This window comes from Physeter macrocephalus, chromosome 14 (assembly GCF_002837175.3).
Source record: "Physeter macrocephalus isolate SW-GA chromosome 14, ASM283717v5, whole genome shotgun sequence".
In the NCBI taxonomy this organism is placed as follows: Eukaryota; Metazoa; Chordata; class Mammalia; order Artiodactyla; family Physeteridae; genus Physeter; species Physeter macrocephalus.
The window spans coordinates 125,709,657-125,734,804 of NC_041227.1; the positions used below are offsets into that span (position 1 = coordinate 125,709,657).

The window sequence follows — 25,148 nt, forward strand, 5'->3', positions numbered from 1 at the left end:
TGAGACGGCACTCCGCCTGCCCATTGGGGGGGGGGGGCCGGGGGGGCAGCGCGCCCACGGCCCACCTGTCTCTACGCGCGCCCTGAGGCCACGTCCCCACAGCTACCTTTGTCGTGATGGTGCCAGCCTCCCGCGTAGTAGTCCTGAAGGACCTGCGGAGGCTGCCAGGTGTCGAGGATGTAGTCCACCTGGTGCTGCTTTCGCCAGGTCAGAGACTGACACAGGGTCTCTCTGGCTTTGTCTATGTTGAAGTCCCGGGCGCGCAAGAACCGGAGAATATGCTCATCTTTTGGGATCTGTTGAGAAAGAGATGTTTCTAAGCAATGTTAAAAGCTGCTAAGGGGAAAAACCAAGTTACCAACAGAATAAGACTCTGAAAGTCTCCCTTCTTATCAACAGCGAGCTGCACTATCGCACTATGTAAAATTAGCCATTACCAGAAACACGTTCCTAATGCTTTAGAAAATCAGCATGATTAGTCTGAATAATCTTCATGCTATTCCCATTTTCGTTTCAGCAAAGTAGAGTGAAGGCATAAGTAATTTCTTAAACACCAGATGCTTCAATGCACTGAGCGAACCTACGAGTTATTATGATCTGCGCACTTTTCTGTGTATATATTACACGTAAATAAAAACCCAGAACACAAAACAGTGCTGTTGGTTTTGGCAGTGGTGCTGGTGTCCTGACACACAGGAACCTCTTCCAGGTTCCAATCCTGCCAATCGACAAGCTCGACAGGTCGGCTTCCCTGAGTAAAACACAAGGCCAAGGCTGTGTCTGGGTCTCCCGTGGACCGGCTGCCCTTGACCCCGGCCACGCCCCGTGGACCGGCTGCCCTTGACCCCGGCCACGCCCCGTGGACCGGCTGCCCTTGACCCCGGCCACACGCCCACTGCCGCATGCTGCCGGTGCACGGGGCGGGGGGGGCGTGCGGTTGGCACCCCCTAACTACCCCACTCCTGAGAAAATAAAGCACTGAGATGGCATCACCTTCTCTCAGAAAGGACCACCGTTACAAGGAAGTGGCTAGGAATGTCGGTTCCAGAACCAAAAGGCCTGGCTTCAAACCCCAGCCCACCACTCACTAGATGTAAGACCCTGGGCAAGTTACTGAACTTCTCTGTGTGTACCACAGGGGTGATAAAAACAGCACCACCTCATAGGGCCGCTGGGAGGATTTAATTAAGATCTTACAACAGAGTCTAGTGCACGGTCAGCACACAACAAATGGCAGCTCTTACCACAGGGGTTGTGTTCTCAATAACTAATACGAACGGTCCTCAGATGTTGGGCGCCAGTGACCAAGACTGACAGACTTAGAGAGCAGGCCAGCGAGTAACGACCCCGACACACAAATCTGCCTCTGCTCCACACCAGTCCCCATCAGCTGGAGGATTACAAAGATCTAATTCCTTATGAGGCTGCTTACCAAAAACCTCAAAATCAAAGCCCAAACAGTTCTAACCTCTGAATAATCTGTGAACCACTTCCAAACCTTCTGAAAATTAAAATGTATGAATACTTGGAATACAATATTGCTTTGCAACTTGACATATAATTGTTTTTCAGCAAGCCCATTCTCTGTAACATCTACAAAAGTACAGCTAATTATACACAGTAGGACATCATAACTTGCCACGAAGGACTCGGATGCCACACACAGGGATACGGATTCAACGACCTTTAGACTGGAAGGGACATTCCCAGCTATGGCAATCGGGCACATTTACTCCGAGTCACTATGAACAGGACCAGGGATCCGAGGTTTCACAACAGCGCCCCTGCCACATGAGTGTGAATTCTCACTTTGCCCTTGTGGGTCTCCTGGAGCCACTGGCGAAGCCGGATCAGGCAGCTCTCCTGCAGTGGAGTCAGGTCACCCAGGTATCTCTTGATGTAGTCTGCGTCTAGTTTGTCTGGAATATAAATGACAGGACATCATTTACAACAAAGAACTCTGAAGCTCGAAGGCTTCCAAAGTCCTCCTGCTTGGTGACGTTCCTGTGTGGTCCCGAAGTCTGAGAGGTGACTGAACCAGAGGGACCAGCCGCCCTAGCGACCCCCAACGACAGTCTTTAAGCCCAATCGCTGTCAGAGCCACACAGAAACGTGCCGATTCCTTTACACCCCCCGACTGCCACCAGATCAACTCTGTTTGCAAAATATCAACTCTATTCATGACAGAATGACGGCTGTTACAGATATTTAATGATACGTAATTCAAAGTTACATAAGGAGGATGCACATCATATAAAACTATGAAATAAAACAAACAAGTGGATCTAGACCTATTTTGTATGTTCAAGAACACAAGAAATCTTCCTCATAAGGTAACATAAACTGGAAGAATGAGATTTCAAATTAAGCATAGCAAAGAAAAATTCCCAAAGTGAAAAATAAAACATATTGCCAAACCAACTAAAATACCTGTGCCACCTGCCACCTGTCGAAAAGTAACCAAGGGCAGAGTTGAACCGCAGAGAAGAACGTATGGAAACATAAATGCCAATAATTCAGCAAAACTTATGAGGGCAGAATTTTCTTGTATTTTCTTATTTTACAATGGGCACAAGGTTGAGAAATAAAAAAGGGGTGTGTGTGCGCATGTGTGTGTGTGCACGCGCGCACGGGCGTAACGCACAAGAAGGGCGGCACAGCGTGGTGGAGCCTGCCTCTGAGCCTTAGTTAACTCATGTATAAAATGAGGACAATAAGCATTTCCTACCTAAAAGGAACGATTGTGAAATGAGTGAACATTCATAAAGTGCTTAGAACAGTGCCTTGAATCTAGTAAGCCTAAAATGTGTTTGGTGATGATATAATTGTGTTAAAAAGATGAGTTCCTACCTTACAATTCCCTGAAGATACCTTCAACTAAAATGAAAAACATTTCCTGGTCTCAATAAAAGAATAACTTGATACGTCCCTTCCTGCCCATTTTTTAAAAACTCATAAAAATAAGAAAAACTTATTTTTTTCTTAGAAGGAAGTTTCTTCATTCTAAGAGAAAAATAAAATCAATGTGTTATATAAGCCAGAGGAAAGGGGACAGTAACAAGATCGATTTTCTGCTCGCGTAACCTCTAAGCGTCCCGAGAGGCAATGGCTCGAGGTAAGCCTGGAGTCTTGCTCTCAGAGTGAAGCCTCTCTCAGACCCACCGTCAGGGGTCCCCACCGCGGGCTCGGGCGCCCCGCTCGGGGTGCTGAGGGGCTCGCTGCTCAGCCCTTCCTTTAGCGCAGGGTCTGGGACCACTACAGCCAACGGCGCTGCTGGTTTCTTGCAGGATGAGGACATCTCTGAAGAGGGTGCAAGGGAAGGTGGAGTCCAGCGGGGCACAAACGTGATGCCTTCTTCTTCTAGCTGACGAAGGTAGTACTCAATGATCTCTTTTCCCTTTGAAGCAAAAGCGGTTTTAAAGTTAGTATATACTGAGCTTTCAAATTATTCATCCCTCACAGGTTTTTAAAACCGTGATAAAAACTGAGTTACATAAATAGGAAAAAGAAAAGCCAAATGCCTTTGTGGGTCGTTGTTTTTTTTCATAATCTTACTTCCTCTTCTCTAAAGGTCTAGGAAATCATATCTAAGACGGAATTTTTTATATAACTCGTTAAAAGCACTGATTTACCACACTGGTACTCAGCATGTGCTTTGTGTCTCAATCCAAATGCTTTCCAGTGTCATTTAAAAGAAGCCTTCAGAAAGCACTCCTAATCCCATACTGATACACTTCGCAGCCCAACTGCCACAATGATGGGCAGCAGCGTAAAAACGAGAAGGAAGGGAAGACGTCCAAGGAAGCCGAACCTCACCGCTCGGCGCCTGGGACCCGAGAGACCCCCTGAAGTGCCTCTTCAGGGCAGCGGTGCCTGCCTTCACCAGCAGGGCCCTGCTGGCACCGGGGCTGCTGGGGGCTGCTGCCCGGCCTGACTGCCGCGCTCACCTTTCCCAGAAAGTCCGGACAGGGGCGCCAGGCCAGCGCCCGCAGACCCCTCCTCCTCCGTCCCCCGGCGACCAGAGTCCCCTGCAGCCCTGCCCACCCCTTCCAGCCCAGGAGCCCCGACGAACCCATTCCCAGCCTGCCCAAGAGACTCCCGCCCCCCCACCTTCCTTAAAATCCCCAAACAGACTCACTTTTTTAATGTTGCCGGTATACTGCTTCATTGCAATTTTTTCCACTGTACTTTCAAAACCAAAGAAAGATTTAATATCTAAACTTGCAGACTGTTCAAAACAGGTCCAATCTTCATTTTCAGGGTGAACCTGCAGGTAAAAGAGAAAAGTGTTCCCACTGATTATACTGACAACTGAGAATATCATTTGCTCCTCAGTCAACTGGTACCCAGGAAAAACACTTATTTTACTAACGGTGTTATTATCATGAAAACAGCGGATGGAAAAATTACACAGAGAGGTTCAAATTCATGAAAAGGCTCAAATAATGTTTCTAAAATAGTCTAAAAGTGACTATTAGAAGGAGAGCTTCATTTCGTTCTTGGTTCAGTCATTCATTTATTCATTCCTTCACCACATTCATCGAGCCATGTTCTCCACCATGAACAAAAACCAAGATCCCTGCCTTGTGAAGCTTACAGTCTAGCAGGAGGAGACTGACAATTGGCCATAAACTTAACAGGTAAGAAATTATATCACTGTTGGAAGATAAGCACTATGGAAAAAAGGAAAGTTGGTGCGGGGTTAAAAGGAATGGAGGGCAGGTTACAGAACTGAATAGGGGGCTCAGGGCTGGCTTCATCGAGAAGGGGAGATCTGAGCGAAGCCTGAAGGAGGTAAGGATGGGAGTCAAGCGGAGGTTTGGGGGCAGAAGAGGCAGAGGTCCTTCGGGAAGTTCGTCTACACGATCACAGACAGCGAGACAGCGGGCAGGCTGGGCCCAAGGCAGGCAGGACAGCAGAGGAGAGATTAGGAGAAAACAGGGCCTCGTAAGCCACTGCAAGGTCTCTGGGCTTTTCCTCTGAGTGAAACGCAGAGACACTGCAGGGGTTTGAGCCCAAAGAAAGCATGACATGACGTGACATACTTTAAATGGGTCACTTTGGATTCAGTGTCGAGGATATATTGTAGGAAAGGAAGGGTGGAAGCAGAGAGACCTATTAGGTTTTTCCAATAATCTGGTCAGAGAAGTTCTTGAAACAGGGTGGTGAGCAGTGAAGACGGGGGGCAGATAAACACACTCAGCTCCAATCTGCGGGGGACACAGTAGCCTGGGTCCCTCAATACACATTTCTAAAGTGTTAGAGTGGCCAGAAAAGACGTGGCATATTAGTATTAAAGAACAAATCAGGCCATCACTGGGCCACCTTAACGCTGCTGCTCTCGCCCGTCAGAAACCAGTGACTTTATGTGACGCAGAACTGCCCTCTCAGGCGAAGGCAGCCCTCACGCACTGCTTAAAGCAGCGGCCAAGCAACTCTCAGAAGCTCCGCGCCAGCACGCTCTGCGCCTCTGCCTGAGCGCCGGTTACTCACGCTGTAGCAGCAGTGCTCGTTGATGATGACGCGGTTAGAAAACGTTTCATTACGGGCCTCAATGTGCAAAGTACGTTCCCGAGAATTCAGTGAGTTTTTCTGGATAAAATAAACATAATCGACTCCTGCAATCTTTAAAACGGAAACAGAAAGAAAACGGGTTAATAACACCCAAGAGCAACAGAAGCTATAAGCATACATTCATTCTGGTTTTGGGGGGACTGCCTTTTAAGGTGTCCTTTTCAGTTACCTTTTTCAACAGTCTAGGGGCATCTATATCCAGTTTGCAGCGCCTTTCTATAACATGAATAGCCCCATCTTCACTCTTGAATTCATTCACAGTGTCACTGTCCACAAACATCGGAATCAAAGGACACGTAGGGAACCTCCTTTCATAGGCCTATGAATAAAATTTTTAAAAAAGGAATTGAACAAAGATGCAACCTGACAGTCTGTCACCGCTAGTCTCCCTGGAATAAAATCATCTCCTAATACATGGCAACATGTTACATCACAGCTATCTTCATCTTTACACCTTAAGCTTTCATTATTTTAAAAAGAAAAAGACCTTCAACGTTAATGGACTGGAAGACTCGATATAGTAAAGACGTCAATTTTCCCCATATGGATATAGAGTTTTAACATAATTCCTATCAAAATCACAGCAAGATTTTCTTCTGTAGCTTATAGGTAAGATTTAAAAATTTATATGGAAAGGAGAAAGAACGAAAATAGCCAAAACGATTTTGAAAAAGAAGACCACATTGGGAGGCGTCCCTCTCCTCGGTCTGAAAGCTTACTACACGGCTACAGGAATCCAGGCTTCGCGCACGGGTGGAGGGAAAGACGCACAGGTCAACGGACGGAGCAGAGAGCCACAAGCTGACCCACACAAACATGCCCAACTGACTTTTTTTAAAACAAAGCTGCAAAAGCAATTCAATGGAAGAAGGATGGCCTTTTCACACATATTACTGGAGAAATTACACACCCACAGGCAAAAAAAAAAAGACCTCGACCCCTCGACCTAACCCCACACCTTACATAAAAATTATATCAAAGTGGATCATGAACTTAAACATTTCTGTAACATTCTTGAAATGACAAAATTAGAGAAATGGAGAACAGATGAGTGGTTGCCAGGGGTTAAAGAAGGGTGGGGGGTGGGAGGGGAGTGGGTGTGACTACAATAGGGCAACAAGACGGGGACACTTGGGAGATGTTCTGTCTTGACTGCATCATGTCAATATCCTGGTTGTGATGATGTACAACAGTTTCCCTGGATGTTACCATTTGGGGAAGACGGGTAGAGAGCACATGGAATCGCTCCATAATATTCCTTGGGAATAATATGTTATTAACATACTATGAGTCTACCATTATCTCAAAATGAAAAAAACTTAATTTAGAAAAAAGAAAGAAAAAGACTTGCTACATAATTCATCCACACTTCTAGAAAATGTACTTAGGCACCAGATTTAGTTTGCTCTGCAGCAATCTGTGAAGATTACTGAACTAAAGATACTGTTGAATTCACACTCAAACCTAAGCCATCCAAAGGATCACAGGTGTGCAAAAACAGGAAGCCACAGGGCATGGGATGACAAGCGTCTGGCTGTAAGAAGAAACCTGAGAAAGGAAGCCCAGGGCTGGCCTCGCAGTTCTGCCCCCCCTATAATAAGGGACGGTACGGTGAGATGTTGTCGTGTTAGACTGACAGACGCCACTCCCCTCTTAGGCGGGGGTAGAAACGGGGGCAAGGGGAATTGAGACGCCCCATCTTAAATTAATGACAACCAAGCCCAGACTTAAGAAAGACGTTTACGGTGTTGAAAGATTAATGAAAGTGTGGAAATGGCACAGATTGCTCTGACTGCACTTCTCGCAAGGTGCGAGTTGTTTCAGAGCACCATCATACCAAAAATGCTGGCCTTCCTGGAGAAGTTCCCTGACGTTCCCCTTCAACGGGCTCGACCATCTGAACATAAGCATACTCATCACACAAGCGGTCACAGAAGACCCCGTAAAACACCAGAGTGACCTAGCAGCTCCTCCACCCAGGATGTTCACGACCATTTCATTCCAAGTAATTCTCGGTTTTCTGGTATCTCATCTTCTCTCCATAACATTATAAAGTTACCCCAATCTGAAAAATGTATGCTGCCCTCCTGCTGTCTATATATTTATACTGTACCAAGCTAGGCAACATGGGAGGGAGGGGAAGAGGAAGCGGACAGTTCGGGAAACAGTGTCAGGGAAATACACAAGAGTGTCCTAAGAATAAGCAAGTGCTGTAAGGGCTTAAGGAGAAGAAAACACACAGCTTAGAGAAACAGAGGGACGGAGGCTTCGGAAGGCTTCCAGGGAGAGGAGGCATTTACACCGGGCCTCAAAGCATGGAAAGGGCTGTTCATAGTAGTGATGAGGGGAGAGCATTTCCAGGAAAGAGAACCCAGGAGCGCGACTTCGAGGATACCTCGGGGTGTGAGCACAGAACCACAGCCGGCAGAGGAGGGAAATGGGGGCCTGCAGTGAAGCTGTGACAAGGAACATCCCTGCTCAGCACCAGCCACGTGGCCAGGCCCCGAGAGCACGACAGGGGTGGGGGATGGGGGGAGACCAGGACCAACAGAAGGCCCCGCCCTCTTCTGCAGGGAAGGAGGGAACGCCACCATGTGACCAGATGGTCAGGAAGGGAGGCAAAACCCACATGGTGACCAATTACATTTGCTTTTTAAATGTTTTTACTTTGGGAGTTGAAAACATATTCTTCATACTTATGTACTCCCCGCCATTCAAATATATTCTGAATTCCGTGACTGCTACCATGGGATGATAAATCACACGATAATTCTCTTAATGCATATTATAATAAACAACATTTAAGAAGTTTATTCAGCTGCTGAGATCGTAACATAGATAACTTGGGCCTCTGTGAGGCCCTAAAATTTGTCAGTATTAAGTACTGCACACACTAACAATTCTAGAAAAAAAAATTGCTGACTATCATTTGTTCTACACACTGACACTGTCTAAACTGACTTTTAAATTTTACTACATTAAAAAAAAAACTGGCTTTGTCCATTCCAGCACTATGACATATCAAGAAATTGAGAATACAAGGGCTTCAAACAAAACAATTCTTTTTAAGTTACATAAAAGGTAGAGTAAGCACTTAGCAAGAAACAACCTAGGCTCGGATCTCTCCTATTTAAGTACGCATTATATATCATTTTCAAAATACCCACATCTTTAAATTCTTGAAATAGAGCGGCATTTCTTGAAATAAGGCATTACCCACACAAGCTAGCCCTGAATTTAAAACACGGAAAAACTTTCCATTCCCTGTAAGATTATCCCTCCATGTAGACTCATATTTGCAGAAACATTCATTTTTACCTCGGTATGCCCCAACCAAATGGCATTTGAGGTATCCAGGCTAACGAGCCACTAACACAGGAATCGGTATGTTCCTCTCCAAAGCTCTGTCGTTGTGGAAGGTGGTTAGTGAGCATCTACCCTCCTCCCTCCACATCCGTCACCCTGCCACCAGATGCAGGGTGACACTCAGCCATAGGGCAGAGACCAAGTCCTTTTTCTCTTTGATTATCCAGGAGAGCAAGGACCTTACTCAATGCCTAGTAAGAGAGTCACTGTTCGATAAACATTTTTTGAAATACGGAATAAAAGCTTCCTAAATAAACCAATGAATCCACCTTTTTGCTTCTGTGCCCACTCACCCTGGCCCATCTTTCAGAGATACGTGAGGTTAATGAGTCCTGCGGACAGTCAGCATAGAAAACCCTAACCTTCTAGAGGGTTAAGGAAAAGGAAGACTGCCAGAAGTTGACAAAACTTTAGTCTCTGAAACTGCTTAGGATACCAGTACCCTAGTGTTTCAGCATGAACTACAACCTATAAAGTTTCTGAAGCCTCTGAAAAATAGCAGCATTCTGATTTTATTAAAAACATGAATTTATGTTCTAGCTCTATCCATAGGAAGGGGCTAGAAGTGATGATACCTCAGATGCAATGAGCAAACTTGGCATCCAGATCTTGTTTCCTAAATACCATTCCCTACTAAACAGGAAGCTGTGCTCCTCGGAGAAATGGCTGATCACAAGTCTGGAGCAAGGAAAGGTCAAGGTTAGTCTGAAGTATTTCTTACCAGAAATCAAGGAAGTGCTCAATGACTGATGGGAACCAGCCTGAAGGGGTTCCACTTGCCAATCCCAGGATAATTTGAGCGCCAGAAAGAAAAAAGGTGGTAAAGCTTTATAAATCGTATAGTGATACTCAAGAAAAATGGGCAGGGGAGGAAATTTTACAGACAAAGATCACCTAATAATCATAGAAGGAATGACAGAATTAGAAAAATCATCATTCTGCAACCATCAATTTATAATAACTGATTCAGGCAAGGATCATCAATGGTTGCTACAGAAAGGTAGTTGCTGGAAGATACCACAGTCTCAAATTATCATCCTGCTGATCATTAGTGACAAAGGCACAATGGTACCTCTATAATGGAAAGATCTAGCAGACATCACCTTAACCAAACGATTGAACTTGGGACAATCTGACAATCCAATGGTTGCAATGGAAGCACACACAAACCCACAAAGTCCTCATGACGCAAACGGCAAACTAAAGCTAATCGTGAGGAGCAATCAGACAAATCCAAGTTATGGAATATTCTACAAAATAACCAGCCCGGACTCTTAAAAAAGAAAAACTGTCCCTGTCTTGAAAGATGAACAAAGAAAGCAGGGAACTGTCTAGAATAAAGACAACTGAAGAGACAGGACTATGGAATGCAATGCTGTCCTGGTTCGTGGATTGGAATAAAAATAGCTCTATGTACTACATATTAAATAATATTATTCTACCAGTGTCAAACTTCTCAGGTGTGATAATGATGACAGTTATGTAGGAGAACGTCTATTCTTCAGTATTTAGGGCAAAAGTGTTAATATGCAGCTTACTTTCAAATGGTTCTGCAAAAAAATAAATGGTGTGTATGTGTGTGAAAAAGCGGGATAAAGCAAATGTGTTAATTTACCTGGGTGAAATGTATACGGGTGCTCGCTATACTTTATCAACTTTTTTTTTAATGACATTTGTTGTTGGCTTTTAAAAAATATTTATTTATTTGGCCGCGCTGCGTCCTAGTTGCGGCACACAGGATCTTTGTTGCAGCATGCAGGATCTTTAGTTCCTGCATGTCGGATCTAGTTCCCTGACCAGGGATCGAACCCAGGCCCCCTGCAATGGGAGCACGGAGCCTTAGCCACTGGACCACCAGGGAAGTCCCTTTTTCAACTTTTTTTTAATAGAAATTTTTCAAAATAGAAAGTTGGGAAAAATATTAATAGGAAAAGGTAACCCTGGGGGGAAAAGTCCACGTGTAAACCGACAGTGCTTTTGAAAGTAACTGATTAAATACAACACTGTCACATTTTATACGAAAAAATGTACACAAATTTTAGGTTTGCCCACAGCCCTCACCCAAGGCGCACCTGCTCCTCCTCGTGGGGCCTCCTGCCCGGGGCCGTTCGCTGCAGCTCGGAGGAGATGCAGGCCCAGGGAGCTCCAGCTTATGGTTTTTCAAGAGAAGCCAGCAATCCGGACTTTATGAAGCTTCCCTATTTTTATAAAACCCTGTTTGGGCCAAAGAGCCCACACTAGCAGGCCTTCAATTTTATCTCCGCAGGAAGAAATCTCTAGGAGAGAAGTGAGGAAGAACCCCATGTTTCAACGCTCACCAGGTTCCAATCACTGCGTCAGAAGAGCAGAGGTAACTTTCAAATGTCTTCTTATTTTTTTGCCAACTATCTGCAATATTATCAAGTCATTTCCTAATCACACTCGATATTTAACAAATACAAAAATCAAGAAAGGCCGAACAAAATTAACTCTTCCAGAAGTAATTTCTTCAGAGGGGGAGAAATGTTCTTTGATGTCTCCTCTTAAAAGGAAAAATTACTTTTGGAAGAGAAATAACCATTGTAGTCATTTGCTCACTCTTTTTGTCTAACTTAGTGATCGTTTCAATGGTAAAAGCAGCACTAAAGCCTTTTCCACTTGCCCCTGAGAGGAGAGTTGCTTCTGGGTAACAACTCCCGCCTACCTTCCTACACCCACTCTTCCTCTTTCAAAAGGGATTTCTGAGCCTGCAATTTGGGAGCTTGGCCACAGTACTTTCGGTTTTTAACCAACCTTTGAATGCAATTGTGACATATTAAAAGCTAGTACCGTGCTAAAGAAAACCATATTTTAGTGAAGACATTTCAACTTGTGACTTAATGAGCTTAACATTGCATAGTGCCAGGAAAACCCATTTAAAAGAAATTCCATTTAAAGAACCTGCCTTTAAATTGAACTATGTTCATACCCAATTTAGCCAACAAACTAAGCCAGTTGCTTTCCGTCAACGTGGCTATCCTGTGGCACCAGACTTGACCCTCATAAACAGATAAGGGTTCTACCCTGGAAAGAATCAGTAAGTGAAAAAGCTAACCATGGCTTAAGTCTCTCTTAGAAGTTGACAGTGTTCAAAGAAATATACAACATATCAAGAAAACATGGCAAGTTGACCAAAGTCCCTCAGAGTTATATGTCTACAATTCACGGAGTCTCAAAATAACAGCTTCGTAAAGAGGGCCTACCATAATGCACCGCTAGGCTAAGGTTCTGGAAAACACTCGAGTGGAAGACACAGAAACACACGACTGTACACAAGGGCAGCAGAGAGGCCCCAGGGAGAGGCGAGCAACACCGAAGGGGCTGTATGACAACAACGCCCCGGCTGGGTGGTTCCAGAGGCTTCTCGGAGGACGTACATCTGCCGGGGGTCTTCAAGGGTGGGCAGCTTTACAGAAGTAACCCAAAGAGAAGGAAACATCTCTGGTGGGAGGAACAGGAGCAGAACCAAAAGGAAGCCAAGCTGGATGAGCCCCAGGGAGGCTGCCGGGTCCCCTGGGAGCAGCGGAGCACAGGGTCGCTGCCCCGACAGCAGCAAGATCCACGTCTGGGGCTGAAACTCAAAAGCGGATAAACATCCAAGCTAATTCCAGACGTGAAAAGCGACAAGTACCCAGGGAACCCGGGGGCCCTGCTCTGCACCTTGTCACACAATGCAGCCCTCGGTGGGCCCTCGCACCCCACCTCTAAACCGAGGCTCCAAATCACACGCCATTTGTGAATAAATGTGTTCATACTTAACAAGATATTGACAAAACCAAAAGTGGTAGAAATTTGAGCCCTTTTAAAGAAAAGTCATAACCCAGTTAGTCATGATATACTCCATTCACCCAAATACTTATTGACAACCCAATCAGATTAGCTATTTTCAAACCAGTACAAGACCAACAAAGGAACAACGGTAAAATGGCACACACAATTATATTAGTAAGTGCTATATTTAACCCAAAGTCATTTCCCTCAATCACCAGGCTTCATATAGACAAATATATCAAGTCATAACAAGAGGCTGGATACCCACTGGTAAAATCAAACTAGAAAATATAATAATTATACTAAAACTAAAAAGATATATATAAAAATTTAATATACTCCAAGCCATTTCCCTTTAAGATCAAACATATCTGAAGTTTAAATTATGAATTTCATCTTAGACAACCTCAAATTCCATGGTCCTGATAACACACTTTTTTTAAAATTAATTTTTATTGGAGTAGAGTTGCTTTACAATGTTCTGTTGGTTTCTACTGCACAGCAGAATGAATCAGCCACACACATGCACACATCCCCTCCTTTTTGGATTTCCCTCCCATTTAGGTCTCGGCAGAGCATTAAGTAGAGTTCCCTGTGCTATACACTAGGTTCTCATTAGTCGTCTAGTTTATACAGAGTATCAATAGTGTATATGTGTCAATCCCGATCTCCCAATCCATCCCACCCCCTCCCTTTCCCCCTGGGTATCCACACTTTTTCCAGCGGTAATATTTAGTCTGGAAAAGACTTGAGTTCAACCTATGTATGGTGCCATAATGTCTAAGGAAAGGGCATCTAAGAGGATCACATAACCCAACAGGAGGTTGATTTCTTTTCTAGAACCTTCTCGTTGAAATGTGATTTTGATGAATATTGTGGAGGGCACAATTGTAGCTGGAAGAACAGATGTTGAACGCATTGCTCACATCCCATGCACCAAAACTCTTGCAACTCCAAACATTTTAGACAGTTTTACCAGGAACGTATCCCTTTCTCCCAACACGCACTCTCACAGTGCACAATGATATAAACCAGCTCTGTTTACTTTTGATAAATGAGCCATTTCAACACATATTACTCTGTACGACAGAGGGGGAACGCGCACACACTGAGAAGAAACGTGGGGAATTTTGCACCAACACGTCACAGTTTCTTTCACTCATAAATCCACTCCTTTGCTTCAACAGCCCTAAACGTGAAATCTTTTTGTTAAAGGGTAAGAAACTTCAGAACTGCTTCTAAAATCCACATCTTTTCTCTTGGGAAACAGCACACAGACTCAGGGCATTTGTGCCAATTGGCAGGTCGGGCCCGCATGAAGGAAAGTCACTACCTCCAGTGACCGTCTGTGTCCTCCGCCCTTCACTCACACTGGACTCCACCTTTACCACCTGCCCCTTAACGGACCTTCAGACGACTATTAGCAGGCAACACTGACACAATTCTAAAGGACCTGGTAAAAATTACCCACAAAATTAAAAGACTTCACATGTAAAAAGTTTTAATTCCACAGAGAGGTCAATAATCTGATTTATCCATACTATGATATTTTTAAATAGTATCCAAAAAGAAAAAAACAGTAGTAAGGTTTTTTTGTTTTTTGTTTTTTGTCTTATTTTGGCTGCACTGGGTCTTCGTTGCTGCGTGCAGGCTTTCTCTAGTTGTGGCGAGCAGGGGCTACTCTTTGCTGCGATGCGCAGGCTTCTCACTGCGGCGGCTTCTCTTGTTGCGGAGCACGGGCTCTAGGCTCACGGGCTTCAGCAGCTGCGGCACGCGGGCTTCAGTAGTTGTGGCACGTGGGCTCAGCAGTTGCAGCTCACAGGCTTAGTTGCTCCGCAGCATGTGGGATCTTCCCGGATCAGGGATCGAACCCATGTCCTCTGCATTGGCAGGCGGATTCTTAACCACTGCGCCACCAGGGAAGTCCCAGTAGTAGGGTTTTTGACCTCTTAAAATATCTGGTTCGTGATGCCCATGTACTTGACTCTATTTTAAAAGGCAGCATTCTTGCAGATCTGAATGACAAGTGGGATGGAAGTGCTCTGAACCCAAATTCAGGGCGATGGTCTCTTCCCGAACAGCCACACAAGTTGTTCCTAGAGAGTTCTACCCATTTTAAGATTTTCTACCACAAATTTTCCTAATCCTTTTGGTCCTAGAAACAAGCACTAGTTCATGACCTCCCCCCCCACCAAAAAAAAATATCAGTGAGCAAAGAACAAAGGAGTGGATACAACAGAGCAGCAGGCAAATATCAGCAAAGAAGTGGGACGTCACCCATAAAGTATAATTGGACAGTGCCCGCCACCCCCTGAACTCTCCCTGCAACATACAGTGAATTGTGGTTGTGATTTTACACTGCACATATGACAGTCACGTGTCCTGCTAACAAACTGTTCCTGGTTCATGGGAAATGTCTACATGTCAATATTTTATAAGGTTCAGCAAAGAGTACCATGGCATCTAAGTATCTGAGCCATCACTAGGAGGTCAAAACAAGCAGGAAAACAAAGAATTCTGCTTAGAAGAAAAAGAAGCATCTAAACCTGCTTACAAACTGGCTTGTTTACACTGGCTAAAGCAAGACTAGCACGGGGCTCCTGCTTTAGATACAATGCACAACAGGAAGCCAGTCTCAGGTGGGCCCTGGTTGAAGATGGAGCAGACATTACCCCTTCTCTCCTTGCCAAACCTAACACGTATGTGGATGCTGTATCGTGAAAGCCGTGACTCAGTGAGGCCTTCCAGAATATTGTACCTCAAAGTTCTTATAATGTGTTCTTCTTCAAGAATTTCCAGGCAAGACCACCTGAAAACTTTTGTTAACACAATTTAATAGACTGACAGAGTTACTGGGTTTTCAAATAAAACTCAAAGGATAATCAGTATGCTTGATTAACTACATCTTCTGCATTTTAATTTAGATTAGAAAACTATAGCCACCCACACTTGTCCAACTGTGTCACTTTCTGAAAGATCTCAAGATTGACATCTAAGTCAATAGCCTGGGGGCTCCATACTTCCAGTGGGTTTATTTTCTTGAAGATAATCATTGATGACATTTCGGCTTATCTGGGGTCATCTGTCCTTTAAAGCACTGTCACTTGGTGCTCTATGTCAGAGGTTCCCAAATTTCGGTTCACAGCACCCGTGAAATCTCAGCAAGTTTTCCACAGTGCCCCAAGGCCAAAAGAAATACCATTTATTAGATTATTAGGTCCAAACAATTTAAAGAGCATTTGTGTCTTAATAACTCAGTAACCATTTGAAAGACATAATGCACTTAAGTTGAAGGAAAAGATGTTTCTGTTTCATTCCTAAATAACCAGAATTACCTGAGGGTGTGTGCACCTCTTAAGAATCAAGCTGGAACCACACTGCTGCCCTAATTTCCTGTTGGACACCAACTCCTCTGTGGCACCTGCCTTTTAGCATAGCAACCACTGCAACCCTAGCTTCACCAAGATGTGACACCATCAAAGGAAATGCAGTGTGATCCTGAAACCGTGAACTACCTTGAACTAGGAGTCTGCAGTGTTTAAGAAATGTGGGGTATCACTATGCTTCCTCACAAATTAAAAATATCCCATAGCACTGGGGTGCTCTGGGGTGTCTCAGAACACAGTTTGGGAACTGTGGCTCCAAGTGCTTTAAATTTTATTCATTCATTCACAAACCCCTCTGCCTATAAATACATTATTCAAAATGCAAACAAATGAGCTTCAATCCAAGTGATTATCCTCTACTATCAAACTTTCAAAGGGTCCAGTGTTCAAGTTAAGTTTCCAATTTCTGCATAAAGACCTTCAAAAATCTAAGAGAGGGGTGAGCAAACCTTTGCCGTAAGTGAGAGGCCAAACTAAATATTTTCAGCTTTCTGGGCCAGTCTCTGTGGCAAATATTCAACTCTGCCTTTTGAGAACAGAAACCGCCACAGACAATATGTGAACAAATTGAGTACAGTTGGGTTCCAATAAAACTGTATTTATAGAGACTGGAATTTGAATTTCATATACTTTTCACATGTCATAAAATAGTCTTTTAAATTTTTCCCAACCGCTAAAAAATGTAAGAATGATTTTTAGCTTGTGTACAAAAACAGACAGCAGGCCATTGTGTGCTCGCTCCTGATCTAAGAGATTAACTGTAACAGGTTCCATTTAATTATTTTCTCACAAAAATTCAAGAGTTATTTTAAATGCCAACGAGTCAAAATTGTGAAGGACAAAATCTTGAAATAAAATAGAAAGGACTATAAAACCAATGGACTGTCACTTACTGTACTTGTACTTAACTGTTCTCCGTTTTGCAGCGGGGTTCCAACAAATGCACATCTAACTTACATACACAAATTTGACTCTGTACATTTAACCCAAAAAAGGAAGTGGGGAGGAGGGGAGAGGAAAGAATGAATGTGAATAATGAGGGTAACTCCTACCATTCCACTCAATGAACAGATGCGCTCCAGAACCATCTCTTCTATAACCTGCAGCCACCAACCACATACGGCTATTTAAATTTAATTAAAAGCAAATAACATTAAAATTCAGTCCCTCAGTCTCACTGGCCACACTTCAAGTTCAAGAAGTTGCTCTGATCTTCTTGACTGACTCACCATGAATCACTTAAATCTGCAGCAAACATTCTGACCTGACAACTACATATCTCTGTCCTCGTTACTGTCCTTAGAATGTCTGTAAGGCTGTGGTGGCACATGCCCGAAATAATAAGTCTTATGATATATTTCTTCTCTCCATGAAACCCAAGAGTCATTCGTACTTGTTGAAAAACGAATCTAGTATGAGTTTCAAATCTGTTTGATCAACTAGGCTTTTTTTTTTTTTTGCGGTACGCGGGCCTCTCACTGTTGTGGCCTCTCCCGTTGCGGAGCACAGGCTCCGGACGCGCAGGCTCAGTGGCCATGGCTCACGGGCCCAGCCGCTCCGCGGCATGTGGGATCCTCCCGGACCGGGGCACGAACCCGTGTCCCCTGCATCGGCAGGCGGACTCTCAACCACTGCACCACCAGGGAAGCCCTAGGCTTTTTTAATTAAAGCCTTTTGTCTAGAAGCAGAATAGAAGGCTGCGCTACCTATTTAAAATTTTCTGGCATCAGAGGGAAATTTTTTTAAAAACAGGCAGCCTCTGAACGCACACCAATCATAAAGCCAACTTACAGGTAAACATCAGCTAATTCTTTCAAGGACAGCTGACTGAGGTGGCTCAAAGGCCTCTTCTAAAGAGATTCTGGGGGCAGCAGGACCACTGTCAGGCCACCCACCGGCCCTGCCCGCCTCTGGAAGCCACACCTCCCGCCCCTGCAAGCTCCCTTCCTGTTCAACTCTTCCCTCAACTTTACCCACTGTATCCCTCCCTCTCTAGCTCCCCAAGAGTTAAAGATCTAGTTTTGTTTTCTGCCTAGAATATAACCTCAGTAACTGGTTTTTTCTCTTTCTTTCTTTCTTTTTTTTTTTTGGTTTACCGACTGAAAAGTATCCCTTTGTTTTCTAGTTTACAAACATTAATCCTAACTTGAAAATAAATGACAGGTTTTACTCTTGATTCTAACATCCAAAATATTAGAAAGGTACTACTGAATCAAAAAGTATTATCTTTTTTTAATGCCTATGTTTTCCACTGCAATGTATAAAAATAATGGAACACTCTTCTGCAATACAATGTAATGAACTATGTTTCAACAACAATGAATGAATCCAAAATAATTATGCTGAATCAAAGAGGCTAGACAAAAAAAAAAAAGTTTATGATTCTCTTTCCGTAAAATTCTAGGAAATACAAACTAATTTATAGTAACAGAAAGCAAATCAGTGGTTGCCTGGAGGTGGAGGTGTGTTGGTATGGGAAGGAGGGAGAAATCACAGTGGGACATAAAGCACTTTTGGGGTGATGGGTATGTTCACTATCGTAATTACGGTGATGGTTTCACAGGAATACATATGTCAAAACTTATCCAACTACGTATTTTTAAAACATATAGTTTATTATTTGTCATTTACACCTCAATAAAGCTGAAAAAAGCAATAAAAACATAAATACATATAGTTTTAATTGGCAGGCCAACTCAGGGCAGCATTTCTAATATGACCAGTATTTCCTGATAAAGAAGCTTGATTCGCCATCATCAGCACAGCTGGAAAACTCAAGGTTAAGTGAAAAGGAAAGCAGCATAAAGGCTTTATTCATAATTGCCCAAAACTGGAAGCAACCAAGATGTCCTGCGAAAGGTGAATGGATAAACAGACTGTGTGTGGTACATCCGCACAATGGAGTCTTATTCAGCAATAAAGAGAAATGGGCTATCGAGACACAAAAAGACGTGCTAGAAACTTAAATGATTACTGTTTAATGAAAGAAGCCTGTGTGAAAAGGCTGCAGACTGTATGATCCCACCTATCTGACACTCTGGAAAAGGCAACACTACCGAGAGAATAAAAAGACCAGGGGCTGCCAGTGCTGGATGGGAGAAGGGAGGGATGAAGGTGTGGGGCACAGAGGAGTTATAGGGCAGTGAAACTACTCTGTAGGACACTGTCCTTGTGGACACGTGACATTATACATTTGTTAAAACCCACAGGCCTGTACTACACAGAGAGTGAATCCTAATGCAGACAGTGGACTTTAGTTAATAATAACGTATAAACACTGGCTCACCAATTAAAACAAACACACCACGCAAGATGTTAATAATAGGGGAAGCTGTAGAGGGGTATATAGCAACTCTGTACTATCTGCTCAATTATCTGTAAACCTAAAACTGCTCTAAAATCTATTAAGTATGAAAAAAAAGAAAGGGATCAAGTAACACCTTGGCCAAAGGTAAAAGCCTATTAACTACCTGTGGTATAAGAAAACAAAAAGAAAAGAAAAAAACTTCTTCTAAGAAGAACCTAGAGAAATTCGTAGCATCATTTATTCAACAAACATTCGCTCCAGTGCCCATGACAGGCTCTGCAGAGCAGGCACCGGGGACGCAGGAATGGAAGGCCAGGGCCCAGCCTGCCAAGAGCTCTCACCAAGGTGGGCAAGGGGGAGGGGCAGCACCGCCTCCCCGCAGCCGTACTATACGCAGGTTCATGAAGGTTAACGCGTGTACCGGGCAGACTCTTCCTGTGAGACAAGTTTCTCCCCACTTTAAAATGAGGAAACAGGGGCTTCCCTGGTGGCGCAGTGGTTAAGAATCTGCCTGCCAAGGCAGGGGCACGGGTTTGAGCCCTGGTCTGGGAAGACCCCACATGCCGCGGAACACCTAAGCCCGTGCGCCACAACTACTGAGCCTGCGCTCTAGAGCCCATGTGCCACAACTACTGAGCCCGCACGCCTAGAGCCTGTGCTCTGCAACAAGAGAAGCCACCGCAATGAGAAGCCTGTGTACCGCAACAAAGAGTAGCCCCTGCTCGCCGCAACAAGAGAAAGCCCGCGCGCAGCAATGAAGACCCAACCCAGCCAAAGATAAATAAATAAAATAAATAAATTTATTTAAAATATAGAAAAATAAAATAAAATAAAATGAGGAAACAGAGGCAGAGAGAAGTCATATCCCGGGATCTGAACCCAGGCATGTCCCAGAGCAACGTCATGTCTCAGAGCACAGGCCCTGGGAGAGAAGACCCGCCTTCAACCCCGGTCCGACCATCAGAAGAGGGCCTTGGGAAGGTTACTCAATTTCAATGAGCCTCAATTTCTTCATCTTCAATTCATCTTAGTTTCTTCATCTTCCTTAACGTACAGAATTGTGGAAGATTAAAAAAAGAAAATGTAGAGTGTTTAGCAGCCCTGACACAGAATAAGTACAAAACAAAAAATGTAGCTACTGTTCCAGGCTGCGCACAGACTTCTTAAAGAAGACAAAAGTGATCACTGAGCAAAGACACTGCCACCCGAAGTCCAGGAACCAACCTGGCTCTGCACAAAAAGAGGAAGAGAACCTTTCTAATGTGAATGGCTTTAAAAACTAAACATTTTCATTTGACATTTACCTTCTCTACTATACTTTGAAAATGCACCCCCAAAATCCATGTGTTCACCAAGCTAAAATGATAATTATATCCTCCATGGCCCCAAAAACACAGGATGTAAATATCATGAGGCTTGGTTGGAAACTAATTATTTTAAGTTTATAATTAGCAAACTGAAAAAAAAAAAGGAACTAGGTGTAAGTAATATCATATAGGTCTCTTTCCTTCTTTAAGGAAAAGAAAAAGCCAAGAGGGGATAAAGATAGAAATGATACTATTTCTATTTAGGCACTGAGTAAAATATTCCCTCTGTAATATGAAATACAAGAAACACATGGATTTAATTATATAACTCATTAATTAGCTAAATATACTATACTCAGTTGCTAGAAGCAGAAAATATGGCCCCAAAGATAAACGACCAAAGCTGGGAAGAGAACTTTCATAAAATAAACGGGAGGAAGGGGAGCTGCTGAGGAACAAGATGTTCTCTGAAAGGTTAGGGTTACAGGTAGCCCTGAATCAGGCTTAAAGCTAATGGCATTAACATTTTCCACAGAATGAAGAAACACAGTATACTTGGAAGGGAAAGAACTCGCGTCAGGAAACGAACTGCTCAGCTCCCATCATGGCCTGAATGAACGTAAACATCAGACTGCTGTTCCCACAATCCTGGAACATCATCTACTGTTCCGAGGACAAAAGCCTTCTCTGGGTAACCTTGCACAACTGCCTACCCGAGGGCGCCAGCACTCATGGCCTCACACTATTTTAAACTCAGAGCTCCTAGCGACTTGCTGTCCACTCCCTCCCTGCCACCCCTGCCACCCAATTACCAGGTATTCACCTCAGCTACACAACAGCGCCCTTTCCCTCCTCTCCTCCAGCACTGTCACTTCGGGACTCAGACACAAACCAAGGAGCCACATGGCAGAGCCAACAGAGAGCCTGGGCTGGAGTATCACCAGGCCTTGACTTGAATCTCAGTGGTACCACCTACAAGCGCCAGCCTTCTGTTACAGAAAAGAGCAAGAAAGGCTGCGAGCCACCAGAGATGGAGCACTAGGGGAAAGCTTACTGCCCAGCTGGGAACCAGGTCAGACACAGACAGATCACAGGGAGAATGAGGCTGGGGGAAGAGGACTGGGGAGGAACTTCAAAGCAAAGACTGCAAACTAGCCCTGTCCAGAATCAGGAAAGCCAAGGGTCTGAGCGCTGCCTGCGGAAGGGCGAGATCGGGTTTGCCTGGAGGTGAGCCAGCTGCAGGCGGTCTGGGCTTACATGCAACCGGATCAGAACCATGCCACCTGGGCCGTCTGCACCACGGTCGGTGGGCGAGGCAGCCAGGGCAGGGACGGTTACTTGGCAAGCGATTTAAATCTCAGTTTCCTCATTTGTGAAGTGGATTAAGAGAAGAGCCTATCCCAAAGGTACAAACTTCCAGTTTTAAGCTAAATGAGTCCTGGGGATGTTAACTAGACTGCATTGTACATTTGAAAGCGGGTAAGAGATCTTAAAAGTTATCATCACAAGAAAAAAAAAAATGTGTAACTGTGAGGTGATGGAGGTCAACTAAACTTAGGGTAATCATTTCACAATATGTACATAAATCATTACATTGTTAAATGAATACAATGTTATATATCAATTATATCTCAAAAAAGTGGGGGAGGAGAGGGGAGAAGAGCCTACCCCACAAAGCAAGTGTGAGCAATGAATGAGATACTGGCATACAGCAACCGATACATGCTCGTCATTATTCTTTGGTCTTTTAGATGTTCTTTAAGTGTTTCTTAAGTGGTGGTTCAGCTGTGAGGCCCCCATCTGCCCACAGGGGCCCAGGCAACCAGGTCTCCTCAAGGGGCTGTATGCTGTCCAGTTGCCCACTGCATGCTCAAGGCCTAGCACAGAGGAATGCCCTACAAGTCCCCTCCAGGAGATAAGATAAGAAGACCTCTGAAAGCAGAACTCGTTTTGAAATTGTTTCCCATCCCCCTATGGCATCCAGGCCTACTTTGCCTTCCCATTACATGACTAACATTCTCCAACGAAATTGTCTTAAAAGCTTTAAGCTTTAAGTTAAAAACATGATACAGTTGTATTTGAAGGCCATTCACAATCTAAAATTTCCTTTATGAAAAACAAACATGACCATGAGAATCACAAACATAAAAAGATATTTTTTTCCCCACCATTCCCCTGTATGGCAACAAAGCAGAGTCAAAATGTTTATGTTGTGTTAATTTCCACAGATTTAAGTCAGACCTGGAAGTTGAAGACACTGCTATCCCTATTTTCCATTCTCAGCCTCACCAGTCAATACTCAACTTTAAGTCAAAGAACTATGACTCCCGATCCATCCTGTGGAAGGGCTGCCCACTATCATTGAAAACAGTTGAGCCAACAAGCCACTCATGTGAATGTTTATCTCCCTCCCCAACCTCTGGTTGGTTTCAACCTTGGCTGAGTGTCAAACAAAACCCAATTTAAGGACCTAACTGATTTGGATTCATGAAGGTATAGCAAAATCTATCTCAGAGAAACGGTTCGAGTAATGTACAAACTCCTTTTAAAAGATAAAAGTTTCCTTGGACCTTTAATGTTAACCAGTTATTTTTACTGTAATGTTACTTAAATATGTACAAACAAACTGGGCAAAAACTCATACAATTATAAAATTGAAACTATCGATATAGGGACTTCCCTGGCGTTGCAGTGGTTAAGAATCTGCCTGCCAATGCAGGGGACATGGGTTTGAGCCCTGGTCCAGGAAGATCCCACATGCCGCAGAGCAACTAATCCCGTGTGCCACAACTACTGAGCCCGCGCCCTGCAACAAGACAAGCCACCGCAATGAGAAGCCTGCGCTCTGCAACAAAGAGTAGCCCCCGCTCACCCCAACTAGAGAAAGCCCGTGCGCAGCAAAGAAGACCCAATGCAGCCAAAAATAAGTAAGTAAATAAATTCAGAAGTGGGTCGGTGGAGGAAAATAGCATGAACCCCACCCACAGCATCAAGGCCCCCACCACCGCCAAAAAAAAAACACTAACAATATACATTTAACGGGAAGGATGACAGTTTGTTGAAGCTGAATCCCTCCTTCAACATGAATACAGAACTGATCAGCAGGGCACAGTTGCTTTCAAGCCTGGCAGGCCCACACCAAGAGATGCTGTTTGATGATTCACCACTCCCACCACTTTTCGCTATTTAAACCTGTATTGGTACAGCCCCCTGTCTGTGAAGTAACTTAGCCTATACTTGGCTCAAACACATAATTTACATATTAATTCCACCTCTATTCTTTCTGTATTTGCTTTCGACCATTAAAATAGTATTGTTTGGCAAACAACCACAATCAAAAAATGGGCAGAAGACATTTCTCCAAAGAAGACGTATAGATGACCAACAGACACATGAAAAGATGCTCAACATGGATAACTATTAGAGAAATGCAAATCAAAACTACAACGAGGTAACACCTAACACCGGTCAGAATGGCCATCATCAAAAAGTCTACAGGGCTTCCCTGGTGGCGCAGTGGTTGAGAGTCTGCCTGCCGCTGCAGGGGACACGAGTTCGTGCCTTGGTTCGGGAAGATCCCACATGCCGCGGAGTGGCTGGGCCCGTTAGCCATGGCCTCTGAGCCTGCGCTGCGCGTCCGGGACCTGTGCTCCGCAACGGCAGAGGCCACAACAGTGAGAGGCCCGCATACTGCAAAAAAAAAAAAAAAAGTCTACAAATAACAAATACTGGAGAGGGTGTGGAGAAAAGGGAACTCTCCTACACTGTTGGTGAGAATGTAAATTGGTGCAGTGACTACGGAAAACAGTATGGAGGTTCCTTAAAAAACTAAAAATAGAGCTACCATATGATCCAGCAATCCTACTCCTGGGCATATATCCAGAGAAAACCATAATTCAAAAAGATACATGCAGGACTTCCCTGGTGGCGCAGTGGTTAAGTATCCGCCTGCCAAAGCAGGGGACACGCGTTCGAGCCCTGGTCTGGGAAGATCTCACATGCTGCGGAGCAACTAAGCCCGTGCACCACAACTACTGAGCCTGTGCTCTAGAGCCCGTGAGCCAGAACTCCTGAAGCCCGCGTGCCACAACTACTGAAGCCCGTGTGCCTAGAGCCCGTGCTCCACAACAAAAGAAGCCACCGCAATAAGAAGACCACGGACCGCAACGAAGAGTAGCCCCTGCTCACTGCAACTAGAGAAAGCCCATGCACAGCAACAAAGACCCAACGCCGCCAAAAATTTAATTAATTAATTAATTAATTTTAAAAAGATACATGCACCCCAATGTTCACCACAGCACTATTTACAATAGCCAAGACATGGAAGCAACCTACATGTTCATCAACAGATGAATGGATAAAGAAGATGTGGTGTGTGTTTATACACACACACACACACACACACACACACACACACAA

The 25,148-nt window shown here is 44.2% G+C and overlaps 1 protein-coding gene across 1 annotated transcript in view; it reads right to left on the reverse strand.

Annotated features, from left to right (window-relative positions):
• SEC14L1 (SEC14 like lipid binding 1) overlaps window positions 1-25,148 on the reverse strand; it is a 52,572-nt gene that overhangs the window by 3,930 nt on the left and 23,494 nt on the right. The window contains exons 3-8 of the mRNA XM_028499473.2: window positions 5,744-5,893; window positions 5,494-5,625; window positions 4,139-4,267; window positions 3,163-3,397; window positions 1,810-1,919; window positions 107-296 (exon numbers count right to left, since the gene is read on the reverse strand). Of these exons, the coding sequence (XP_028355274.1) occupies window positions 107-296; window positions 1,810-1,919; window positions 3,163-3,397; window positions 4,139-4,267; window positions 5,494-5,625; window positions 5,744-5,893 (946 nt within the window). The remainder of the gene's footprint in view (window positions 1-106; window positions 297-1,809; window positions 1,920-3,162; window positions 3,398-4,138; window positions 4,268-5,493; window positions 5,626-5,743; window positions 5,894-25,148) is intronic.